The following is a 21,849-nucleotide window of genomic DNA, read 5'->3' as shown; positions in this document are numbered from 1 at the left end:
CGGCGACCTTATGTGTGTGCTATTTCAGTTCGTGGTCATGGAGAAATACCTGCAGAAGTACATGCTGTACTCCATACTGTGGTCGCTATCCGGAGACGGAAAGTTGAAATTGAGAGAAGAAATGGGACAGTTTATCAGACGCACAACAGGCGTGGCGCTGCCCTCGCAGCACAACATGGGGATCATCGACTTTGAGGTATGATTCCATACTGGGAATGTGGATATCGGTTGACTAGCTCGGGAAATTGACAATGAGTCTGTTGCACAATCCAGGTTACCTTGACTGGCGAATGGTCGCCGTGGATTAACAAGGTGCCGCAAATTGAAGTGGAAACTCACAAGGTGGCTGCTCCGGATGTTGTGGTGCCGACTCTCGACACCGTGCGACATGAATCGCTTTTGTACACTTGGCTCGCAGAACACAAACCGCTGGTTTTGTGTGGTCCGCCAGGTAAGGATAGTTCATGTGTAATGTGTAATGCTGTTCATTCGGTGGAGCACCCAGATGTGGTACAATCTACTCGTGCTTTTCGGAGTACTAGAGTAAGTTTTGCTTGCTTGCACTACGTACTCCAGTGGTTTTAATTTTACACTACATTCACTTCTATTTGAACAGCACCTCTGCTTCGCTACTAAAAGTATGCGGCCCCTCTACCAAATCTATTTTGTGAAACTAATTGAGTACTTTTCGTACCTTTTTTCATGTTATTGTTTCGCTTGAAGTAGTTTTGAACATTTCTATAATCGCCACTTCTACTTGTAATTGAGTAGAAGTTGACAGTGTTTCTTCTACTTGTACTTAAGTTGCAAGCCCACCAACTTTGACCCCTTTTGAAGTATCACATGAAGATCACCTAGCTCATAGTTGAACTGACCCGTTGAAATATATGCTGCCCTGAATATGCCAGTTTAAACTTCCGTAGGTGTAGCAATGTTGAAATGGGATGCAACTCCATATGGGTGTCTCTTTGTGAATGTTATATAATGGCCACCACATTTTATTCTGTGCTCAATTACGCAAACTATTGTTCATACGTCTGCCGTATTATAGGTTCTGGTAAGACCATGACCCTTTTCTCTGCGCTTCGCGCCCTGCCTGATATGGAGGTTGTCGGCTTGAACTTCTCAAGTGCCACCACGCCGGAATTGCTGCTGAAAACGTTTGACCATTACTGCGAATACAGGTATGTGGTTTATCCCTTTTTTTCGCACTTATCCCATACATCCATCATCATTGACTCCATATGTAGTGATTTCGAGATCAAGATGAAGCGAAGTAATCTGGTGATCATTCAGGCTACTGTGGCTATTAGGGGAATTGGGTCTACGTTGTGTACTCGGAAGATGTGAATAGTGAATATAATATAATACAATGATTTCGGTAAAGGGCAAATCAAATTTTGTAGTAACTGTAAATAATTGAATCTAAATCAAAATGAAAATATGATGGTTGAAGCTACAATGAGTAACGACTATTGAGCAAATATATGTGGAACTGTTCCGCTATTATTCACATATGTCTCTGCCAGGTACTATTCACATATACGTTGCTGCAGGGGTGCTATTCTCGGTCTTATTCGCATCTATATCTGAAATGAGAAATTACAAGTTTTACTATACTCATCATTTTTGTTAAGACGCACTCCTAAAGGGGTGGTGCTGGCTCCCACTCAGCTCAACAAGTGGCTGGTTTTGTTCTGCGACGAAATCAACTTGCCAGATATGGATCGCTACGGCACGCAACGCGTCATTTCGTTCATTCGACAAATGGTCGAACACGGTGGATTCTACCGCACTTCGGATCAGGTTTGGGTGCATTTGGAACGCGTGCAATTTGTTGGCGCTTGCAATCCGCCCACGGACCCGGGAAGGAAACCGATGTCTCACCGGTAAGCCAGACAGGGTTGTTCAGAAAAACTTTCACAACTTTCACTTGCATCGAGATTTATTATTAGGTTACCCAAAAAAGTGCAACCCGCCAAATTTGTGTTAATTTCAACCAGTAGAAAGCGAGCAATCCCAAATTGATAGACGCTGCTAATTTATGACAAAAAATGCGATGCAGATTAGCTGGAAATTGGCCAATTTCACCAAAATTGCCTCATTAAAACAATTGTGACACTGACATAACTCGCAGAGTTTAGTGCTTGATTTCATGTGTGAAATTGTACGTTTTAGGTTCCTGCGCCATGTGCCTGTGATCTACGTCGACCACCCAGGACCCGCATCTCTTGTCCAGATTTACGGCACGTTTAACCGGGCCATGCTGCGGCTCATACCACCTCTTCGGGCCTATGCCGAACCGCTCACCAATGCCATGGTGGACTTCTACACCATGTCGCAGGAGAGATTCACACAGGTAATGAGCCGAGTCTAGTAGTGAGAGTAACGAAAATATGCTTCTTCTCACAAGAGTAGTATTTTATCAACAGAAAAATATAGTTTCAACCACGAAGTCGCAAAGTGCTATGAGATAGTCATGGTTCAGAAACATTAAATTCTATTGGATGATGTGTAACTACCATCATTTTCCTCTGGTACAAAATATATTATTGTTTCAATGATTATAGCTGTCATGACTCCATACTCGGAACTCAATGCTTGACTCTGAATTGAATCACCAAAGTTATTGACTTTGTACAGGCCTAGTATTGATTAGGCCGAGATTCGCATCTTGAATTATTGGGATGCACTGGCGCTATGGGGTTACCAAGAGCTGCATCTATTCGTTAGGATTTTGAGCATCATTTAAACTTATTATTCAATTTGTGAAATCAAAATGAAATAATCAATCGGCCCTTTCCAGGACATGCAACCGCATTACATCTACTCGCCTCGTGAGATGACGCGCTGGGTCCGTGGCATCTGCGAAGCGCTTCGTCCGCTGGAGACCCTGGCCGTGGAAGGCCTGGTTCGAATATGGGCCCACGAGGCGCTGCGGCTTTTCCAAGACAGGCTGGTTTATGACGAGGAAAGAAACTGGACAGAGACCAACATTGACATGGTGGCGTTGAAACACTTCCCGAATATCAGCCGGGAGAAGGCTTTGAAAAGGTAATTCTGAAAACAGCTCTTGTCTCAGCGCATCTACTGCGCCGCCCTGCGCCGCCATAATAGCAAGGCAGTGGATATAGCGAACTGGTGTAAAATAGTAAACAGGTTTAGGAATAAGTTCATGTTATATTGTGTACATGCATACACTGTGCGCGGAATTGTAGCTGGACAAGAGAAGCTGAAACTGAATTTAATTTTTAACGTCTGACAACTCCCTTTCAAAGTCTTCCTCTAATGTGGATTGTCCATTGGTGTTGTGGGAAGACGGTTTTACGCGAATGCGAATGAACCTGAGATTGAAGAGTTCTATCCTGCGATGCGTTGAAATGTTGCGACCAAACTTCTGAAACCCGTTTTTCTCTTCAGACCAATATTGTACAGCAATTGGCAGAGCAAAGACTACGTCTCGGTCGATCAAGAAAAGCTACGCGAGTACACAAAGGCTAGGCTCAAGGTATCTTGTACGATCCGGCACATTTCTAAGAAAAGTTAATGTTTCAAATAAGAGAAACTTGTGAACAGCAAATGTCAAATGTGCTCATGTGCCACAGCTTAACCATCCAGCACTGTCGGGGGTTCCCTATATTGCCACCATTAGTGGCAGGTCTTCGGCTCCCGACACCGGAGTTTTCAAGGAAAAAGTAAAACGGAAGCTAGCTATTCACAAATGCCAAAACTCCAATGATGCTACATTTGGTCTAATTCTATCCATCGGTTGTGCGCTTTGGAATCATGACAGATACGATAAATGTGATTTCTTGTCAGCTCTCACTTTCTTTAGTGTGGCGAGTTGATTGTGATCTCTGCCGGTGATCTAAGATTGCCATTGAATGGTAATTCAGAAATATTGAAAGGAAAGTGGAAGTGACCCGTCACTGACGGCCCCTGCATTTTGGCATCATCGACGGTGAAAATTATGAATCCTGTCCGCAACCTGAATTGAATTTGGCCTGCTCGAGTTCAATGAAATGTGTCGACTGCAGCTAAGCTACAAAGAAAGTTATATTCACATTTCCGCTCTGTGAAGGTGTTCTACGAGGAAGAGCTGGACGTGCCGCTGGTCTTGTTCAACGAAGTCCTGGACAACGTGCTCCGAATCGACCGTATCTTCAGGCAACCGCAAGGTCACCTGCTGCTTATCGGCGTGTCGGGATCTGGAAAGACTACGCTGTCGCGATTCGTCGCTTGGATGAATGGATTGAGCGTGTTCCAAGTCAAGGTGGGTGCTTGAATCGCAATGCAATCAGACCTGCGCAAAAGCAGGTGCCTGAGTAAAGTACTAAGCCTAGATTATTTGAGTTATAACAGTAATAATCACCTGTGCTATTCAAAATGTATCTTGTCATGTTTCTAGTTACGTGTCTTCGAAAATAATTACGTATGTCCGGACCAAAATTATTTTGTAATGCTTTTTGACCATTGTGAGGGCCGATCATTGGTTGACAGATATGGCGTACCATGAATATTTTTAGCCTTGTGTAACATGTTCTGTGCTTGGTTACGGCCAATTGAGGTTTCGAGGCTCCAACGTAGCAAGAAAGAAATATTGAAATTATACTTCACACTGATAAAATATGACTGTTGGTGCGAAGGCGTCTGTTTTCGTTATTTGAAAAAGTCTTATCACATGGAATCGTATTGCACGCCTCTACTGCATATTCTTAATTGCATTCGCGTACTTTAGGTGCATCGCAAGTACACCGGTGCGGATTTCGACGAAGATCTGCGCAACGTGCTGAGGCGGTCTGGCTGCAAAGGGGAACGAATCGCCTTCATTATGGACGAGTCAAACGTGCTTGATTCTTCCTTCCTGGAGAGAATGAACACGCTGCTCGCGAACGGCGAGGTACCCGGGCTTTTCGAAGGGGACGAGTTCACGACCTTGATGACCCAGTGCAAGGAGGGCGCGCAACGGTGAGTGGTGTGGGGTAGATTTGTAACTAGGAACGGTGAGGTTGCACCAATAACTATCGCTTACTGTACTGAACTCGATGCCTGGCTGAAATTTCTTGTGACCATGGTTGGTCACGGCAGTTTAAAAACTGTTTCACACGTGCCTTTGCGAGTGTGACGTTTTTGTTTATTTCAACGAAGCCTGGCAACTGCATTGGCAAAGGTTGGTGTACAGTAGCCCAAATTCCGGGCTCAATGCATGAAAAGCTGACAAAATGAATGCCGGTTGACCTATTACTGGGAAGCAATATCTGATTTTCGATCTCCGTGCGACTATTTTTGTGCTGTTCTGTGTTATAGGATGACTTCTAATTCCAATCGACACAAATGCATGGACTCGCAATGCAGTTTAGTAGTTGTAGTTGAGTAAAATCTATGCACTAGGGACTCTTGTTAATCAAATTCTTCCCAATGTGTCTGATACACGTGTGTACCACAGTCATTGATATGTGACAATGCCCAAATGACATAAACCGACGCTCGGCATGCTGACAAAGATATGTTTTAAACAACCTTTAGGTCTGCGGTAATAGATATAATAGATAGAGCGAAGAAACGAAGTGCTTGATTTCGCTAATAGCATCGGCGCGAAAGATTACGCGGTGTAACCTAACATCCATTGCACTGTAAAGCTAGATTTGCTGGCTTCTATGTACCAAGCTTCATCAACCCTATTCTCTGTTTAGAGAGGGCCTGATGCTGGACAGCCAAGACGAGCTGTACAGATGGTTCACTGGCGAAGTGATGCGTAACCTGCACGTCGTGTTCACCATGAACCCGTCAGAAGAAGGATTGAAAGACCGTGCTGCCACTTCGCCTGCTCTGTTCAACAGGTTCAAGGCCTTGAATACAGTTGCATGATGTGACTTTGAGATACACTTTCATATGTTTGAACATGCTGTGCAGGGGACTGGCTCAGTGTTATAGTCAGAGCTTGTTGAAGTAGATAGTCTTTGTTGATACTCCGAGTAGAATTAATGTAGATTTCTCCTGCATTTCAAGTGGCAGTAGCAATTTCTAAGTAAAAAAGTAAGTATTGTAGGCTTACTTCAGCCTAAAGAAATGAAACTGTCAAGTTAATCTAAAGTCGTAGCCACTTATGTGAATATTGCAAGTTGAAAACACCTACCAATGTTGAGAGGTGGTCAAATTACCGATCTTTAGTACTGGAGTAGGTATAGTAGTAACTTTGTGTAAGTTCATATTCAAGTTCAAAATGAAGTAAGAATATTCTAGCGAATGAATTAGTAGGCCTAGTTTTGCCTAAAAAAATGAAAACTCTCCAGTAGTTTTCCAAAATCATAACTACTTCTACTTACTTAGAAAAAGTAGGACCTGTAATGCATTCACTTCGGCTTGGACCGAATCCAAGTTATAATTGCTGTTTTTGATACTCGGACGAATATTTAGTGTCGACGATTTCAAACCCATTTACGTTGTACAGATGCGTTTTGAACTGGTTCGGCGATTGGTCTATCGAGGCGCTGTACCAGGTCGGCAAAGAATTCACTTCGAAACTGGATTTGGAAGACCCGCAATACACGGTGCCAGACATGATTCCGGCTGTGTACGAGCAATTGCCCAACCCGCCGATGCACAGGTATCTATATATCACTCTTATCTTTATAATTCTCAAGTAATTTCTTAGCTACGAGGCGATGCAATGAAAATATGATTAAATTCCTGGGCTCTTTGTTATAGGGAGATGGTTGTCAACGCGTGCGTATTCGTTCATCAAACGCTGCACCAAGCGAACAAGCGTCTGGCGAAGCGTGGAGATCGCATCGTCACCATTTCGCCGCGGGCATTCCTGGACTTTATCAATCATTACGCCAAGCTGATGCACGAGAAGCGCGAAGATTTAGAGGAGCAACAGGTTTGGAATTTGAAAAAACTGCAACTATGTTTTTATGCAATTGTGTGAATACTGTGATTGCTGGCGTATCGTTTGATTTAGGTTTCTTATATGTTCCCTTAATACAGCCACACTTCCCTTTCAGTACATCTTTGCTGACTATCTGTGGTTTTGAATTGGGGGTCTCGTTAGGTTTTATGAATGACTTGGGACGGCGTAGAGAAATGTAAAATGACTCATGACTCGGAGGCAATGTTTCAAGTCAATTGCGAGTCTGTAAATATTCTCTACCGCAACGCAAAGCAACTTCTCAGTCGCACTAGGAATGATCAATATCAATCCTTTCTCCATTGGATCTTTACTCTAGTAGAGGATTCCATTTCATATATCATGCTACCAGTGCCATTTTACACGTTGCGATGCCGACTGAGATTGGTCCAATCGAAGCTACCTCGCCTTCCCAGGTTCACCTTAACGTCGGTCTCCGAAAGATCAAGGAAACCGTGGAACAAGTGGAGGAACTGCGCAAGGATTTGTCCCGCAAAAACCAAGAGCTGCAGCAGAAGAACAATCTCGCAAACGAGAAGCTGAAGAGAATGGTCAAAGAACAGCAGGAGGCTGAAAACAAGAAGAAGACCTCGCAAGAGATCAGGTTCGCTTCCTACCGTCGTTTTGCTGCGTGCTGACGACGGCAGCATAGTTTTGAATTGAACTACTAATTCCGAATCAGCAAATAATATGATGGCGACTTGTTTTGGAATTTTAACCTTCAAACTTGTGTTATCTCGTCTCTGTCGTGGTAGGAAACAACTGGAAGAATTGAACTTTACCATTCAAGAAGAGACGGAGAAAGTTCGAGAAGAGCTGTCAGGTGTGGAGCCTGCAGTGCAGGACGCCAAGCAAGCTGTCCGTTCCATTAACAAGCAGCATCTCGTCGAGATTAAATCGATGAACAACCCGCCTGCAGGTGAGCTGGCGTTTTTCTGGAACGCGATTTTGTAGCGTTGTGGTTAACGCTCCTTCCTAAGTAAAGAGACGGATTCGATGCGTTTTAAAATGACACGCCGCAAAATACGTGTGGTGTGTACCAATGGTTTTCAATAGGGCGCTCGAATCTGAATGAAGTATCAATTGTAATGACTCGAGTCGAGTAGAGTTGTGCGACTTGAATTTTTAGAGAACTGAAATTATACGCTCCGTGCCACTAAGATTTAATTTAGTAATGACCATTATAGTTTTGATACAATCTTCCACTTTGGCAGGCTTTAAACCAGGGTTGTAACCAAGTCGCAAGGCTCCGATTCGCAAATAAATCTCACTTTTATAGCGTTGACTCGAGTCATGTCAAGTCATTTTCAATCCACCACCGAGTCAAGTCCGAGTCCAAGTCATTGTGTTGACTGCTCACTTTCTAGATAAAGTCTTGTTAAACACTCTTTTTATAACTCTGTTTGGTGATAACGAATGGTTTGCATTTATAATATACTATTTTCCTCACTTTTAGCAGTTTCTGGTCGCATTTTCAAGTACCAGTACTAATAGACGAAATCTCAATAGTGTGATTACTTTACTATTCTTCGAAAATACAATGAAATGTCGGTCTTGGCCGTCTGAGTCTCGAGTCGTATGACTTGGTTCGAGTCGTGCGCAATGACTCTAGTTCAAGTCGAGTCAATACACAGATTGACTCGAGTCGAGTCATTTCTGTATTTTTAGAAAATAACTTGAGTCCAATCATCAGAAAATCGTGACTCCTGGATTGGCCGTATCGCAGCATACAAATCATGCAGTAAAAATCTTAACACATTAGTGGAAATCAAATCTTTTTGCAGTCGTGATCAAACCACAGCGTTGTCACAAAAATGCTACAAAATTGATATTTGCCGATGTATGCCCTCACCATCAGCTGCTTCATGTCAATGACGATTACGTTTTTGCAACACAGGCGTCAAACTCTGCCTGGAGTCCATCTGCTTGCTCCTCGGCGAACAGGCCGCGGATTGGAAGTCCATCCGACAAACCATCATCCGAGAAAACTTCATCTCGACCATCATCAACTTCTCCACCGACGATATCTCGGAATACACTCGCAAAGTCATGCGAGACAAGTATGCTTAAGGATTTAGGCCGTATCTTTGATACCGAGCGTTTTCAATGGAAAAACATGAGATTATGTACAGGCCCCATTCACCGGCTATGTTAGGAGCTAGTTGTAGGTGAACTTGGTCTGAACTCGAGACAATATCCTTTTCATTGCAGATACTTGAACAATCCCGCCTACAAGTACGAGACTATCAACCGTGCCAGTTTGGCGTGCGGGCCGCTTGTGAAGTGGGCCATCGCGCAACTCAACTACGCCGACATGCTGAAAAGGGTGGACCCGCTACGGTCAGAATTGAAAATGCTAGAAACTAGAGCAGTCAAGAATCAGAAGGAAGCGGAAGACGTCGAAAAGCTCATCATAAACTTGGAGAAATCCATTGCCAGGTGAACGTCGAATGCAAACCTGTTTGTCAATCTTTGGTGCTAACATTTGATGCTGTTTTCAAGGCTATGCCTTCTTTGTATCATGAGAGCGCCGGCATGCTGGTAAAACTACTAGCTTTATTGGTGATCTAGTGAATGACTACTGCAGTCTTAAAATGTTTCATATATATCCACCGGGATAATGCTGATACTCTTGCATTTGAGCTTATTCCGATGGCTTAGGAAGCTGAGAGCTCGCAGCAAGACGGCTGTAGATCTGATTTTGACACGCTTTGCTAATCACTCTAATCACAGAGCGTTGTACACTTCGATTTTTGGCGAATTTTGGTTGGTTTACCACTGAATGGAATGCTTCTGCTCTCAATCATTGCAAAAACACACTGAAACTCTTTGCTGTTGCTAAGTTTGCGCTTTAATATTCATGAGATTGGCTCTCAGATTCAACTTGCTAACTCCACTTGCAGATACAAGGAAGAATACGGCTTGCTGATCGGCGAGGCTCAAGCCATCAAGCAGGAAATGACGACTGTCGAAGCCAAAGTGAACCGCAGTGCAAGTCTGCTTCACAGTCTCAGTTTCGAACGCGAACGCTGGGAGCAAACGAGCGACTCCTTCAAAAGCCAGGTAGCAGAGCGAAACAACGTTGTTTCCATCAAAACTTTCACAACTGTACACTGTACAGTGTACCCTGGGGATTTCGGTAACAAAAAAAAAATTTGATCAAAGGCAATCTGAGGAAATTCAAATTTGATCAGATGAAATCTGTTCAACAGGCCTATATTCCATAGCTATCGGGCTGCAACCATGCTCTTGTAATATTCTGACTTAATTCACCATAAACTCTCTTTATCGCTCTCACCCTGTCTCTGTCTGCAATGGGATATATGAACTTATCTGTCATCAAGCTTACTTATTATTCCCACTCTTTTTACCATCAATTCTCTTCATTTCTCTCTGCGGGTGTGTAAACCATGGGATAACATATGTACCGGTATCTCTAATTAAGCTTGCTTGAAATTCCGTCATTCTGATGCAATGTACCGTCAACTCCCTTTATCTCTCTACACCATGTTTGAAATCTCGCTTCTTTCATGTTCCGGAGGAATTACCATCTGTCTACAACTCTTTATCTCTTTCTCTCTGTATTGGATAAATGGTATGTATGAGATATCGTCAACATCGAAAATTAGAAAGGTATGCAATTGCCGAGAGTAAGGCCTTATTCAAAGGTTTCCTATGATAGACACGGACAGTGATTGGACAACTCCAGGCTGTTAGAATAGCACTGATCACACGTGATCGTTGTATTGGACACAGCAAGTTTCCCATGTTCTCAGATGTCCACGATGCCGGGAGACTCGCTGCTATGCGCCGCGTTCGTCACGTACGCCGGCTACTTCGATCAGAGCATGCGGGAACAGCTGTTCCACTCGTGGACCTCACACCTGGAACAGGCCAACATCCGATTCAGACAGGACCTGGCCAGGGTGGAGTACCTGTCCACCGTGGACGAGAGAATGCAGTGGCAGTCCAACTCGCTACCCGTGGACGACCTGTGCACGGAGAATGCGATCATGTTGAAGGTCAGTTTTCAAGTTTGGATTATGTTGTGGTTTATATTGAATGAATCAGTAGTACTACATTTTGGCATATTATGTGAAGATTGAAGAAGTATCTCCTGTTTTTCTGCTTTTTGTAATAAAATTCGTTTGGTGACGATACGCTCTTTTTTCACGGAGTAATTTCTGCTGGTAATGCAATATTGAAATATTGGCGATCGCTTATTATTCCGGCAGTGATATGAAAAACATTCCCATGATATTCTGCTACCTAGTAAAATGAAATCTAATGTACTTAGCGTATCTCAAAACTATGCGACTTCCTTGCAGAGATTCAACCGCTACCCGTTGATTATTGACCCGTCCGGGCAAGCTACCGAGTACATCCTGCGGCAGTACGCCGAGAAGAAGATCTCGCAGACCTCGTTTTTAGACGACGCTTTCCGCAAGAATCTGGAAAGCTCGCTGCGTTTCGGCAACCCGCTGTTGGTGCAGGACGTCGAGAGCTACGACCCCATCCTGAACCCGGTTTTGAACAGGTGGGTTCGACTCTGGGGAGTGGAGGAGTCTGAAAAACAACTGGGTCCGTTGCTGGCTTTGTTGTGTTTGCTCTTGATGTGATGGTCCCTCTTGGTCCGCCTGCTTTACCCCCTTTCGTCTTGGATCACGTAGTCTCTGTTGTACGAATCAGCGGATACAAAATTTTGACCTAATTTAGATCAAATGTGGACTAACGTTTTGTCGACATGGAATTCTTTAATAATTTTCAATTTTCGTGAGACTTGCAAACTAATTTTTGTCATTGCAGTATTCGGACGTGATTGGACAAGAAATTTTGGATTCGAAAATATCAAATCAAGTAATCGGTGTAATCGGTGGTTCTATTATTTTTATCCAAGTAGGCTTGTGGAAGTGCAGAACTTATCTATCCCAACAAGCAATATGTTGATATTGCCAAATTTATGAGCCAGTCGAAAATTTTCTAGTGGAATTATTTAGACAGCGGGAACATGTTTCTTTTTATGTAATTTTATCCTCTTATGACACACAAGGTACGATGCAGGTTTGTAACCAAGTCACAAGGTTCCAAGTCGCAAGCCAATCTCGCTTTTATAGTTTTGACTCGAGTCAAGTCAACTCATTTTCAAAACATCACCGAGTCAAGTCCGAGTCCAAGTCAGCTAGTAGAGGGTCGAGTCCGAGTCGTAGTGTTTTGACTCAAATCCACGTCATTACGTACACTGTTCAGTTTTCAGTGCAATCTGGTTCAACTCACTTTTTCAACCTGCTCGAGTGACATAAAATGGCCCGCATGCATTATATAGGAATTTTCCCAAGTTTCTGGCCCTATTTTATAAGTGCCAGGACTGATAGACGAAATATCAATAATGTTAATCTTACTTTTCTTCGAAGTTACAATGAAATGTCTGTCGTGGCCATCCTAGTCTCGAGTCATATGACTTCGTTCGAGTCGTGTACAATGACTCGAGTACAAGTCGAATCACTACAAAAATGTTTAGTATTTGAAAAAATGACTCGAGTCATGTCGAGTCACCAAAAAATCTCGAGTCGAGTCATTACAACCCTGGTACAATGTGATGCTCAAAACACAATGCAATGTAAGGAAAAGATAGGTTGATGTCGCCTATACCTCTCAACCTAACATCCAACCCTGCCTAATCTAACAGTATTATATCCTGATCTATTCGGCTGTCTAATAGACACTTGTATCCGTCCTTTACCAATACAATCTCTGCCTGTCTGAATTCTGGCATTGACGAATATTTCCAGGGAGCTGAGACGCACGGGCGGCCGCGTCCTGATCACTATCGGCGACCAGGACATCGATCTCTCCCCGGCCTTCACCATTTTCCTGACCACCCGCGACCCGACTGCCGAGTTCTCGCCCGACCTCTGCTCCAGGGTGACCTTCATCAATTTCACGGTGACCCGGGGCTCGCTGCAGTCGCAGTGTCTCAACCAGGTGCTGAGGTCCGAAAGGCCGGATGTGGACGCAAAGAGGTCCGATCTGCTCAAGCTGCAGGTGAGCTTATTTCTGTGTTTTCATTTTGTTTCAATTAAACAAGCCGTCAGAAGTGTAGAAGCTCGCAATTACACAAAAGATATCTTCATATTGTTCATTTATTCACTAAGAGCTTTTTGACCGACTCGGTAGCTAGCATCAGTGATTCGATGAATCAAATTCAGAGTTTAGGAGATATTTTGTCAGCGAATGTATTTGTTCATGTTCACGTATAATTGTTATTTTTAATTATTTCCCCTGATGCTGTATTTTTGTCAATTAATCCTGAATTTTAAGGTTTAGTTAATCCAAGTTTTGAGTGTAACGACTTCTGTAGGAAGATGTCCCTGGCCTAGGTGGCTCGGGCTTTGATGATTCTGTTATATCGAGCCTCCCGTCTGTACCTTGCTCATCTGTGTATCATATCTTTCCCATTCACATTTTTGTTATGTATCATTGATGTATTACTGACGTACGCAAGTGATGAGAGTATGTCGAAATGCTTTTATAGCGAATATGTTAAGAATATGAACATATTATTTTTGGATGAACATATTATTTTGGGTAACAAAATTGTGAAGATGCACTTTTAGGCAGTTGTTGACGTTTAGTTATAATATTTTTAATGCAATATTCATGTCGCAACCATGCTTGTGCAGTATGTGCATTCACCAAATTTGTTCAACAGCAGTATTAGAAATGTTGCATGATACATTTCTCTATGAATTCAGGGTGAATACCAACTCCGTCTCCGACAACTTGAGAAATCTCTGCTGCAAACGTTGAACGACGTCAAGGGCAGGATTCTGGACGACGACAGGATTATCGCCGCACTGGAAACGCTGAAGAAGGAAGCCGCAGAGGTGGGTACTGTTTACACAAAGACCGAAGCAGTCAGCTTTGGTACGAAGAGGTCGTAGTAAAGCTTTCCCCAAACTAGCTTTTAACAAGATCAAAAGTGAAACGAGTAAAATCTATTCGATTAGAAATAAAAGTAGGGTGAAAACATAACCGCTCGAGTAAGCGGTGCAAGTAGATTAGGGTTACCGTACGTCCTCTAGGAGGATTTGTCCTCTTCTTTCAAGAAATCGAAAATATCCTCGAGGACGCCCAAATGTCCTCATTTATGGCAAATATCCTCCTTCGTAGCCATAAATTACACGAAAACAGATAATTTGGCTAAAAAAAGTCAACGCCAACCAATTTTTACATGGGAGCGTTCTGGCCCCTCGACCCAAAAATATTTCCCGTGATATTTTTGACTTGCCCAAATTATTTTCTCTGAATAGTTCGGTTCGGCTCGATATAGTCTTTAGGTTACTCGCGTTGAACTATAACCAGTTAAAGTTACGTAAATGAGTCGAGTCCGGTTTTAAGACTGGGGTTTGCCGATGTTCTTGTGTCGCAGCACTTCACACTCTCACAATTCTCGTTGTTCAGGTCTCGAAGAAAGTGGAGGAGACCGACGTGGTGATGCAGGAAGTCGAATCCGTTTCTCAGCAATACGTCCCGTTGGCGTCGGCTTGTTCCTCCATCTACTTCACGCTCGAGTCCATGCACCTCGTGCATTTCCTGTATCAGGTACGGTGCTTTCCCGGTCGCCTGATTCTTTTCGACATATATTTTAGAAGAAGATATTCTGATGGGCAAATGTAGAATCCGGCTTCACTATTCCTCGGTATCTCACATTTGCTGTAGCATTTAGACTGAAGTGGATTATAAATTCTCTTTACCCATTGCTCAAACATTCCCCAAATTATGAATAGTAATTTGCGCCATATCACGTTTTACTTCACGAGACTGTGAAGATTTCTCGCCAGAAAGTATTCCTATGCAACATTTGTATCGTGATACGCAGTACACATCTTGTGTTTTGTTTGTCGCGTCAAAATTTTTTTGTTCTTCCAGTATTCGCTGAAATTCTTCCTGAGCGTCTACCACACGGTGCTTTACCAAAACCCGCACTTGCAAGGCGTGGAAGATGAGGGAAAACGATTGAGCATCGCAACAAGGGACTTGTTCCAGGTTCGGTTTGATTTCTTTCCTACCTTTTCGTCGGTTGACAATTGACGTCTCCCGTATCTGTCGATTTCAGGTCGCCTACAATCGCGTTTCACGGTCGCTGCTGCACGAGGACAGGGTTATGTTTGCGATATTGCTGTCTCGTATCTATCTGAAAGGCTTCAACGCCGACGACACGATGCAGATGGAATACGATCACTTCTTGAGGGGTCAACAACTGGTTTTGACCAAGTAAATTCACTCTTCGATTTTTAGTCAATTAGCTATGGCTGTACGGTTTCTACTGTTTATTCAAGACCATATGTTGGTTACTAATTTGGTGGTTTATTGTCTCAAATTGCATAAAGGGGTACGCATGTAGTCAAAATATTGCTAAACTTGCACAAACTTTTAAGTCAATTTGAATCCCGAAAAGTCTTTTGAGATATAACAAATGTATTTTTGCAATCGACGTCGTGATGAAGCACTCTTCGAATCGATTTGATGTTTCCATGCAGTTAAATTGTGTAGGTGTGCACTGGGCACTGCCGGCACTGCCGGCACTGGGCACTGCCGGCACACTGTTCCAATTGTGCCTTGGAAAGGTAACTTTTCCGCTCGACTCACCGACCTATCTGATGCGTTTCAGGTCATCTCAAGCGTTTGCGAACGTGCCCGGGCTTGCGCAAGAGCAGAAGGACAGTTTACAACGGCTGGCTCACTTGGAGACGTTCAGAAATCTGGGAATGAGACTTCAGGTGGGTTTGTGGCGTGGTTGATTTTGTCGGGCTGCCTCGATGCCAATCGTGTTTACAGTGTAATGGCAAACTATAGCAATTGTTTTCGAGCTTGCTCTCAGATTTTGATCATGACATATCGATAGAAGTTCTTTTACAAAAGCCCGAACAGAAAAATAATCCTATGTGCGCTGAAACTGTGTCAGTGATTGTCAAATTTTCATTTGTGCCGAATGCGGTTTTCTTGTAGGCTTCTCCAGAGGAGTTGGAGGTATGGATGAAAAGCTCGAGTCCCGAATCTCAAGTGCCCAACACGTGGGCCGCAAAGAAAATGGTCGAGGGAACCCAACAGGTAATGTGACGCGTAGGCTCACTTTGTGTTGTAATTATCAACACCGTTGCTATTTCAGGCTCCTAGCAAAGCAGCCACTGCTCTCTACGCCTTGCTGCTGACTCAGGCTCTTAGAGGGGACCGTGTAGCAGCGGCGTCTGAGGCGTACGTCAGCGCGGTGTTCGGCGATCATTTCATGACGGATTCAGAGCAGGAGCTGAACATGGCTTCGATTGTCGATGGGGAAGTCAAGGTGATAGAGAATTTTGTGATGGTGATGTGTCGGCTTTTTGATTGGGAGACAGTTCGGAAACTCTTGAACTGGTCAATGACCAATTGCGCTTGATTAGACTTGATCTAGTACATACTGGTGATGTATGATTGCATTCTGAAAGGTAACTGCCGTTGTGGGTACCCATGCTGTAGATTAGAAAAAATTTGTCTAATTCAAATCCAAATTTAAGCTGAAAACTAACAGTCTATCAGTCATAGGTGGGTGATGTGCAGATTCAACATTTTCAAGTCTGAATCTATCTTGGAATTTAGATTCGATTACAAATCCAGAATTTTATTAAAAATTTCAAGCCCATATCCAAATACTGCTAGATTCGAATCGGATCAAAATCATCAAATCTTGTGTCTCCAAATCCAGTATGTCTGTTCGGCATCTGGTAAAGGTCATTTCTGTGTCGCGGTACACTTTGTTTTCTTTCCCAGGCGCAAGAACCTTTGCTGCTGTGTTCTGTTCCTGGTTACGACGCCAGCAATCGTGTGGACGACCTCGCGATACAACTTGGCCGGCAAATCACTTCCATAGCCATCGGATCCGCTGAAGGCTTTGCCCAAGTAAGAAATTAACCGATATACTCATCATCCTTTTCCACGATGCCATCATTTGAATTACCAAGATCTTGTGGGCATTAAAGTTGTCTTGCATCACTTGGCTATTGCCCATCGAATATTACGTCTTCTGCAAAATGTAAGTTCTATTGCTTCATTGCGGTAGAACAAGCAGGTAGGACCTTTTTCAGTACATCAAAAAGGTAGAAGCTCTTGTATTCTTACCACCAAATGTAGAAATCGTTGGGGAATTCCGGCGGTCATGTATTTTGATATCGGTCCAGCTTTAGTTTTACTCCGTTGCCCCCTTTGCTACCGTCGTATTGTTCGTTCACAGGCCGAGAAAGCGATCAACTCTGCTTCGAGATCGGGCAGATGGGTGATGCTGAAGAACGTGCATCTTGCGCCCGGATGGCTGGTGCAGTTGGAGAAGAAACTGCATTCACTGCAGCCAAATTCGCAGTTCAGGCTCTTCCTGACGATGGAGATCAACCCCAAGGTGGGCCTTCGATTTCTGCATGGTCAATTAATCACCAATATTGAGCATTTGCTGTCCTGTTAAGATCATTGGTTTCAAGTAACGGCATTGAGTCTGTCAGGCACACTGTTAAAAGCAGCACGTAGGTTTTATCGAGGTGGTCGATGTAGTCAACTCTGCAACTCAAGTGGAAGTGATGTCGTAAATTTCTACTCTGTTGCAAGTAAAAGTAGCAATTTCCACAACAAAACTACTTCAAATGACATTACAAAATGATGGTGTGAAAAGTATTCAATTAGTAGTTTTACAAAAACTATCTTGGGTCGAAGCTTCGCATCGTTACAGATAAGTTCAATCTTCGAAAATCTAATCATCCGTCACTGTTATGGCTATTTCAATCGATTTTTAACGATTACGCATGTAAAAGTGATGCAGGCTTATACTCTCAACGTTTCAAAATCCAAAGCGTAAAGTGACTAGTTTTGTCTAAAAAACTGTTTGAACTAGTCCAAAAACATAACCCCTGTAGTAGGTGGTGTAATTTTCATCGGAATATTATCTTCATCCGTTTTAGATCCCGGTCAACCTCCTGCGTGCCGGCCGCGTGCTGGTCTTCGAGTCGCCCCCGGGCGTCCGCGCCAACCTGCTGTCGACTTTCAGCCGCGTTGCAAACCCGCAGAGGGTCCAGAAAGCCCCGGCCGAACGGGCCAGGATGTACTTCCTCCTGGCTTGGTTCCACGCCGTCGTACAGGAGAGGCTGCGATACGCGCCTCTCGGTTGGAGCAAAAAGTAAGTCATACTTTAGAAACCGCAGGGGGCGGTCGAATCTGAGTAAGTAAAGACAAGGAGGCGATACTTACTTGACCCAACTGAAGCCAAAACATGCTCTGAAAAAGTTGAAATACTTCGTGACTAACCGGGGCCGGCTCCGGTCATTATGATCACTGTTCACTTATCAGTTCAATCTAGTTAAATCCGCGTTTTTCACCTCTTCTCAAGCGTTTGAATCTCTCACATTCGTGATATAGTAATTTTAACAGTATCGGGCTCTATTTTCCAAGTATCAGGACTAATAGACGAATTACCAGTAATGTGGTGACTTCACTATTCTTCGAAGTTACAATGAAATGTCTGTCTTAGCCGTCCTAGTCTCGAGTCGTATGACTTGGTTCGAGTCATACACAATGACTGGAGTAGAAGTCGAGGTCATACAAAAAAGGACTCGAGTCGAGTCATTTTACGCATTTGAGAAATTGACTCGTGTCAAGTCGAGTCACCAAAAGATCGTGACTCGAGTCATTACAACCCTTGATCATGACTCTTAATCTCAAGCCTGTAACAGGATTTGGATTATGATGTATAATCCAACCGTCTCATCTCGAAAGGTATGAATTTAACGACTCGGACTTGCGATGCGCGTGCGACACCATCGACACTTGGATCGACGCGGCTGCGAAGGGCCGGTCCAATCTACCGCCCGACCGTGTGCCCTGGTCCGCTCTCCGGACCTTGTTTTCGCAAGCTGTGTATGGCGGCAGAATCGACAACGAATTTGACCAACGCCTGCTGAACACTTTCCTGGAACGGCTGTTCACGCCTTTGAGGTATGGTAAAGGCTTCGTAGGTCTCGTGTGTGGAGTGACAGCGGGTCACTTTCGTAATTCACAGCTTCGAGCACGATTTCGCATTGGTGAAAGCCGGGCCGGGTGTCGAAGGACGGGGCATCTTGATGCCGGAACAAGCGACCCGACAGCAGCAGTTTGTGGACTGGAGCGAGCGTTTGCCAGAGCACCAGACACCGACCTGGTTGGGTCTGCCTAACAACGCAGAGAAATTGCTCTTGACCACGAAAGGTGCATTGCTGGTTAAGTTATTGTGGCCTGCAGTTCGTAAAATAATTTCACACTCTAGCCTTCTGTTTTTTTGCTCATCAGTTGTCTCGGTGATTAGACACATCGTAGCTCCCTACCGATATCTCCGTACTGCCATAACGCTTATTGGCAATGCTCTTCTATTGTGATATCTGCAGTAGAAACACTCTACAATTCCCATGACTTTGTCTTTGGCACACTGAAGGGATTAATAAATAACGCTTATATGGCAAAGTATGTGATAAAGGTAACAATTACAATCTCGGACCATGAAATCTGTGTTGTAACTAGAGGTCGACCGATATTGATTTTTACAGGCCGATACCGATACCGATATTTCGACGCTCACAAGGCCGATAACCGATATCATAGGCCGATATTAATATGGAAGGAGCAGAGAACTATTTCGCCAAAAATATTATATATTAGGCAAGGTGGCACTTGTTCATGCCACAGAAAGGTGAACAACAAACGAGAAAACTGAAATCGATAAGACTTATTGCTTAATTGTGAACATTCGTTGAAATTTGGGATAACCCGAAAATCAAAACATGATACAGAATTGCAGATCAGTTCAGAAAAGGTAGATTGTAGTTAGATATAAAATATCGGTCGCGATATCGGCCTAGATTGGCCGATACCGATATTCGAGAAAGTTCCAAATATCGGCGCCGATAATCGGTCGACCTCGAGTTGTAACCAGGGCTGGACCAAATAAAGAGTATTTAGATGCGAGTCGAGTATTCGAGTATCTCTTATTATGATGTTGTACGAGTATGGCTTACGTGCAAAGTTGAAATATGTTGCTTTCATCTGTCTATTACCTATTCCTACTCAGAGAGTGAACAATCAATGAATTTTATGCTGTGGCATTGTAGTATAGTCACTATCGCAGTAGCCTGTGTACTCGTATGCTTGGTAACTTGCTCTGTATTGTAGGTACCGAGATTGTCCGTAAGCTGTTGCGAACCCAACTTTTGGACGAAGAGGACGAATTGACTTACGAGAAGGTGAATTACTTCGTTCTATCGCGAGTAATGTTTCCCAACCCTTTGTGATCTAGTAGATATCAGCTGGCCTTGAAGGGTGCTGCTTATAAAAAATTGCAAAGTTTGGTCCCGAAAATGCAGTAGACCGTGTGTAAAATAGTACTTGATTTGCTGTACGGCTTCCTGTACCCCTCAGTGAATTGCCTGTTGCCTCCTTGCTCAACTGCCATAAATGATTAAAAAAAGGATTACAGAACATGAAGAGGGCATGATCGAGTATTGGTGTTTTGCGATGCCAATTGGTCGCTTTGCCTTCAGCCAAATATCTTCAAGTGCCGCACATTACCTGCCACCTGAAAACAAATGATCTTGAAACAATTTGTGCCGCTACACTGTTGTTTCATCCGTGCGTGACTAAGTGGCGCAATTCCCTTCATGTAACACCCGATTTTGTTGTCAAAGTTGTTCCTATTGCGTTATAAGTTGCATCATCTGTTCCTGTTGCTTGTTATGTAGGGATCGCGAAAGGGGAGAAGGAGCCGGGTAATCTTTTGTCGCACTTTTTGAGATGTTGTGCCCTGTTTAGTGTCGATAGTTTATGTTTTCTCGTAATTTTTTTTGCGGTGATGCGTGCTCTCACATTGCTCGTTGGGTATGTTCGCCACTTAACGCCACACATGTGTATTTGTATGTGCTCATTGTTACTGTTGAATTTCTGAGTGTTTGTGTACGTGTTTCTTCGGAATGCGAGTTTCGTAAAGCGTCGGTTATGACGCATCCTAGTGTTCAGAGATGACTTCTAAAATTTCCAACTCTGACATAAAAAAATGGGCTTCTTCTTTTTGAATTTTTGAATTTGAAACTTGAGTTACATGTCTGGGTTTTATTTCAATGAACTATTATCGGAGGAGTTGGTCATAGTCGAACTTGATTTGTATTTGAGACCAGAGCGGGTAAGTAATCAAGCACTCCTACTTTTTTGCTTGCTTGCAAAGTAGAAAGTAGTTTTGTGATATGTTTACATCACTTAACTGTGAAATTGTCGTAACAACTGGGCAAAATATCCTCTGTATCAAGATAGCTGAATGCATTTTCAAAAATGTCACCTTTGCAGTGTCATAATTCAGTTTTATAGGCCGACAAAATGGCCACCTCGGCTCTTGGACACATCAAAAAAAGCCCATCAGATTCTTGACTTATTCATTCAAGACTCGTAAAGTGTCGTGTCGATACAGGGATGATTCTATGCGTTTGGTTCTGCGAAATAAATGTCACGGTTTTCCGGTGTGAATCGATTTCTTTTCGAATGTATCCGTGCGTCTGTTCTCTCTCACCACGGGTTGGACTTGCAGGTGGCTTTCACGGAATCTAGCGACGGAACATCGCGTCGTAGACGAACCTCGTCGACCTTGTCTGAGAACGATGGAGGTCCGGCCTGGATGAAACTCTTGCTGACTACGGCGAGAAATTGGAAATCCGTCATACCGACGCAGCTGAAAGGCTTGCTCCGGACGGCGGACAATATCAAAGATCCTCTGTTCAGGTCAGAGCGATTAGGTCTGCTTAACTGGACTGTTTTGGTATAGTATATGATAACCAGGGATTGGACAGCCACATTTCATTGTTGTCCTGATCACTGCGGAGTGTGATGTGTTGGCGATCATGGCGAAA

At 43.6% G+C, this 21,849-nt stretch overlaps 1 protein-coding gene across 2 annotated transcripts in view; it reads left to right on the top strand.

The window, feature by feature from the left end:
• LOC145447167 (cytoplasmic dynein 1 heavy chain 1-like) overlaps positions 1-21,849 on the top strand; it is a 58,804-nt gene that overhangs the window by 33,238 nt on the left and 3,717 nt on the right. Inside the window, exons 48-82 of one of the 2 annotated variants that reach the window (XM_080325580.1) lie at positions 29-196; positions 274-451; positions 1,052-1,184; positions 1,638-1,889; positions 2,179-2,359; positions 2,807-3,054; positions 3,421-3,508; positions 4,082-4,273; positions 4,739-4,968; positions 5,694-5,840; positions 6,452-6,607; positions 6,709-6,883; positions 7,327-7,514; positions 7,666-7,829; positions 8,808-8,970; positions 9,122-9,349; positions 9,814-9,973; positions 10,687-10,932; positions 11,239-11,447; positions 12,700-12,952; positions 13,663-13,794; positions 14,372-14,512; positions 14,840-14,956; positions 15,027-15,184; positions 15,582-15,690; positions 15,920-16,021; positions 16,080-16,253; positions 16,718-16,846; positions 17,178-17,339; positions 17,893-18,107; positions 18,704-18,922; positions 18,987-19,171; positions 20,129-20,199; positions 20,695-20,721; positions 21,531-21,721. In XM_080325580.1, coding sequence (XP_080181706.1) covers positions 29-196; positions 274-451; positions 1,052-1,184; positions 1,638-1,889; positions 2,179-2,359; positions 2,807-3,054; positions 3,421-3,508; positions 4,082-4,273; positions 4,739-4,968; positions 5,694-5,840; positions 6,452-6,607; positions 6,709-6,883; positions 7,327-7,514; positions 7,666-7,829; positions 8,808-8,970; positions 9,122-9,349; positions 9,814-9,973; positions 10,687-10,932; positions 11,239-11,447; positions 12,700-12,952; positions 13,663-13,794; positions 14,372-14,512; positions 14,840-14,956; positions 15,027-15,184; positions 15,582-15,690; positions 15,920-16,021; positions 16,080-16,253; positions 16,718-16,846; positions 17,178-17,339; positions 17,893-18,107; positions 18,704-18,922; positions 18,987-19,171; positions 20,129-20,199; positions 20,695-20,721; positions 21,531-21,721 — 5,891 coding nt within the window. The remainder of the gene's footprint in view (positions 1-28; positions 197-273; positions 452-1,051; positions 1,185-1,637; positions 1,890-2,178; positions 2,360-2,806; positions 3,055-3,420; positions 3,509-4,081; positions 4,274-4,738; positions 4,969-5,693; positions 5,841-6,451; positions 6,608-6,708; positions 6,884-7,326; positions 7,515-7,665; positions 7,830-8,807; positions 8,971-9,121; positions 9,350-9,813; positions 9,974-10,686; positions 10,933-11,238; positions 11,448-12,699; positions 12,953-13,662; positions 13,795-14,371; positions 14,513-14,839; positions 14,957-15,026; positions 15,185-15,581; positions 15,691-15,919; positions 16,022-16,079; positions 16,254-16,717; positions 16,847-17,177; positions 17,340-17,892; positions 18,108-18,703; positions 18,923-18,986; positions 19,172-20,128; positions 20,200-20,694; positions 20,722-21,530; positions 21,722-21,849) is intronic. The other variant, XM_080325581.1, reaches the window with a different exon arrangement.

Source organism: Botryllus schlosseri, chromosome 9, assembly GCF_051294905.1.
Source record: "Botryllus schlosseri isolate E-star chromosome 9, Bs_hap1, whole genome shotgun sequence".
In the NCBI taxonomy this organism is placed as follows: domain Eukaryota; kingdom Metazoa; phylum Chordata; class Ascidiacea; order Stolidobranchia; family Styelidae; genus Botryllus; species Botryllus schlosseri.
Note: the sequence above shows the minus strand (reverse complement) of the source record. Positions and strands in the feature narration are given on the sequence as shown.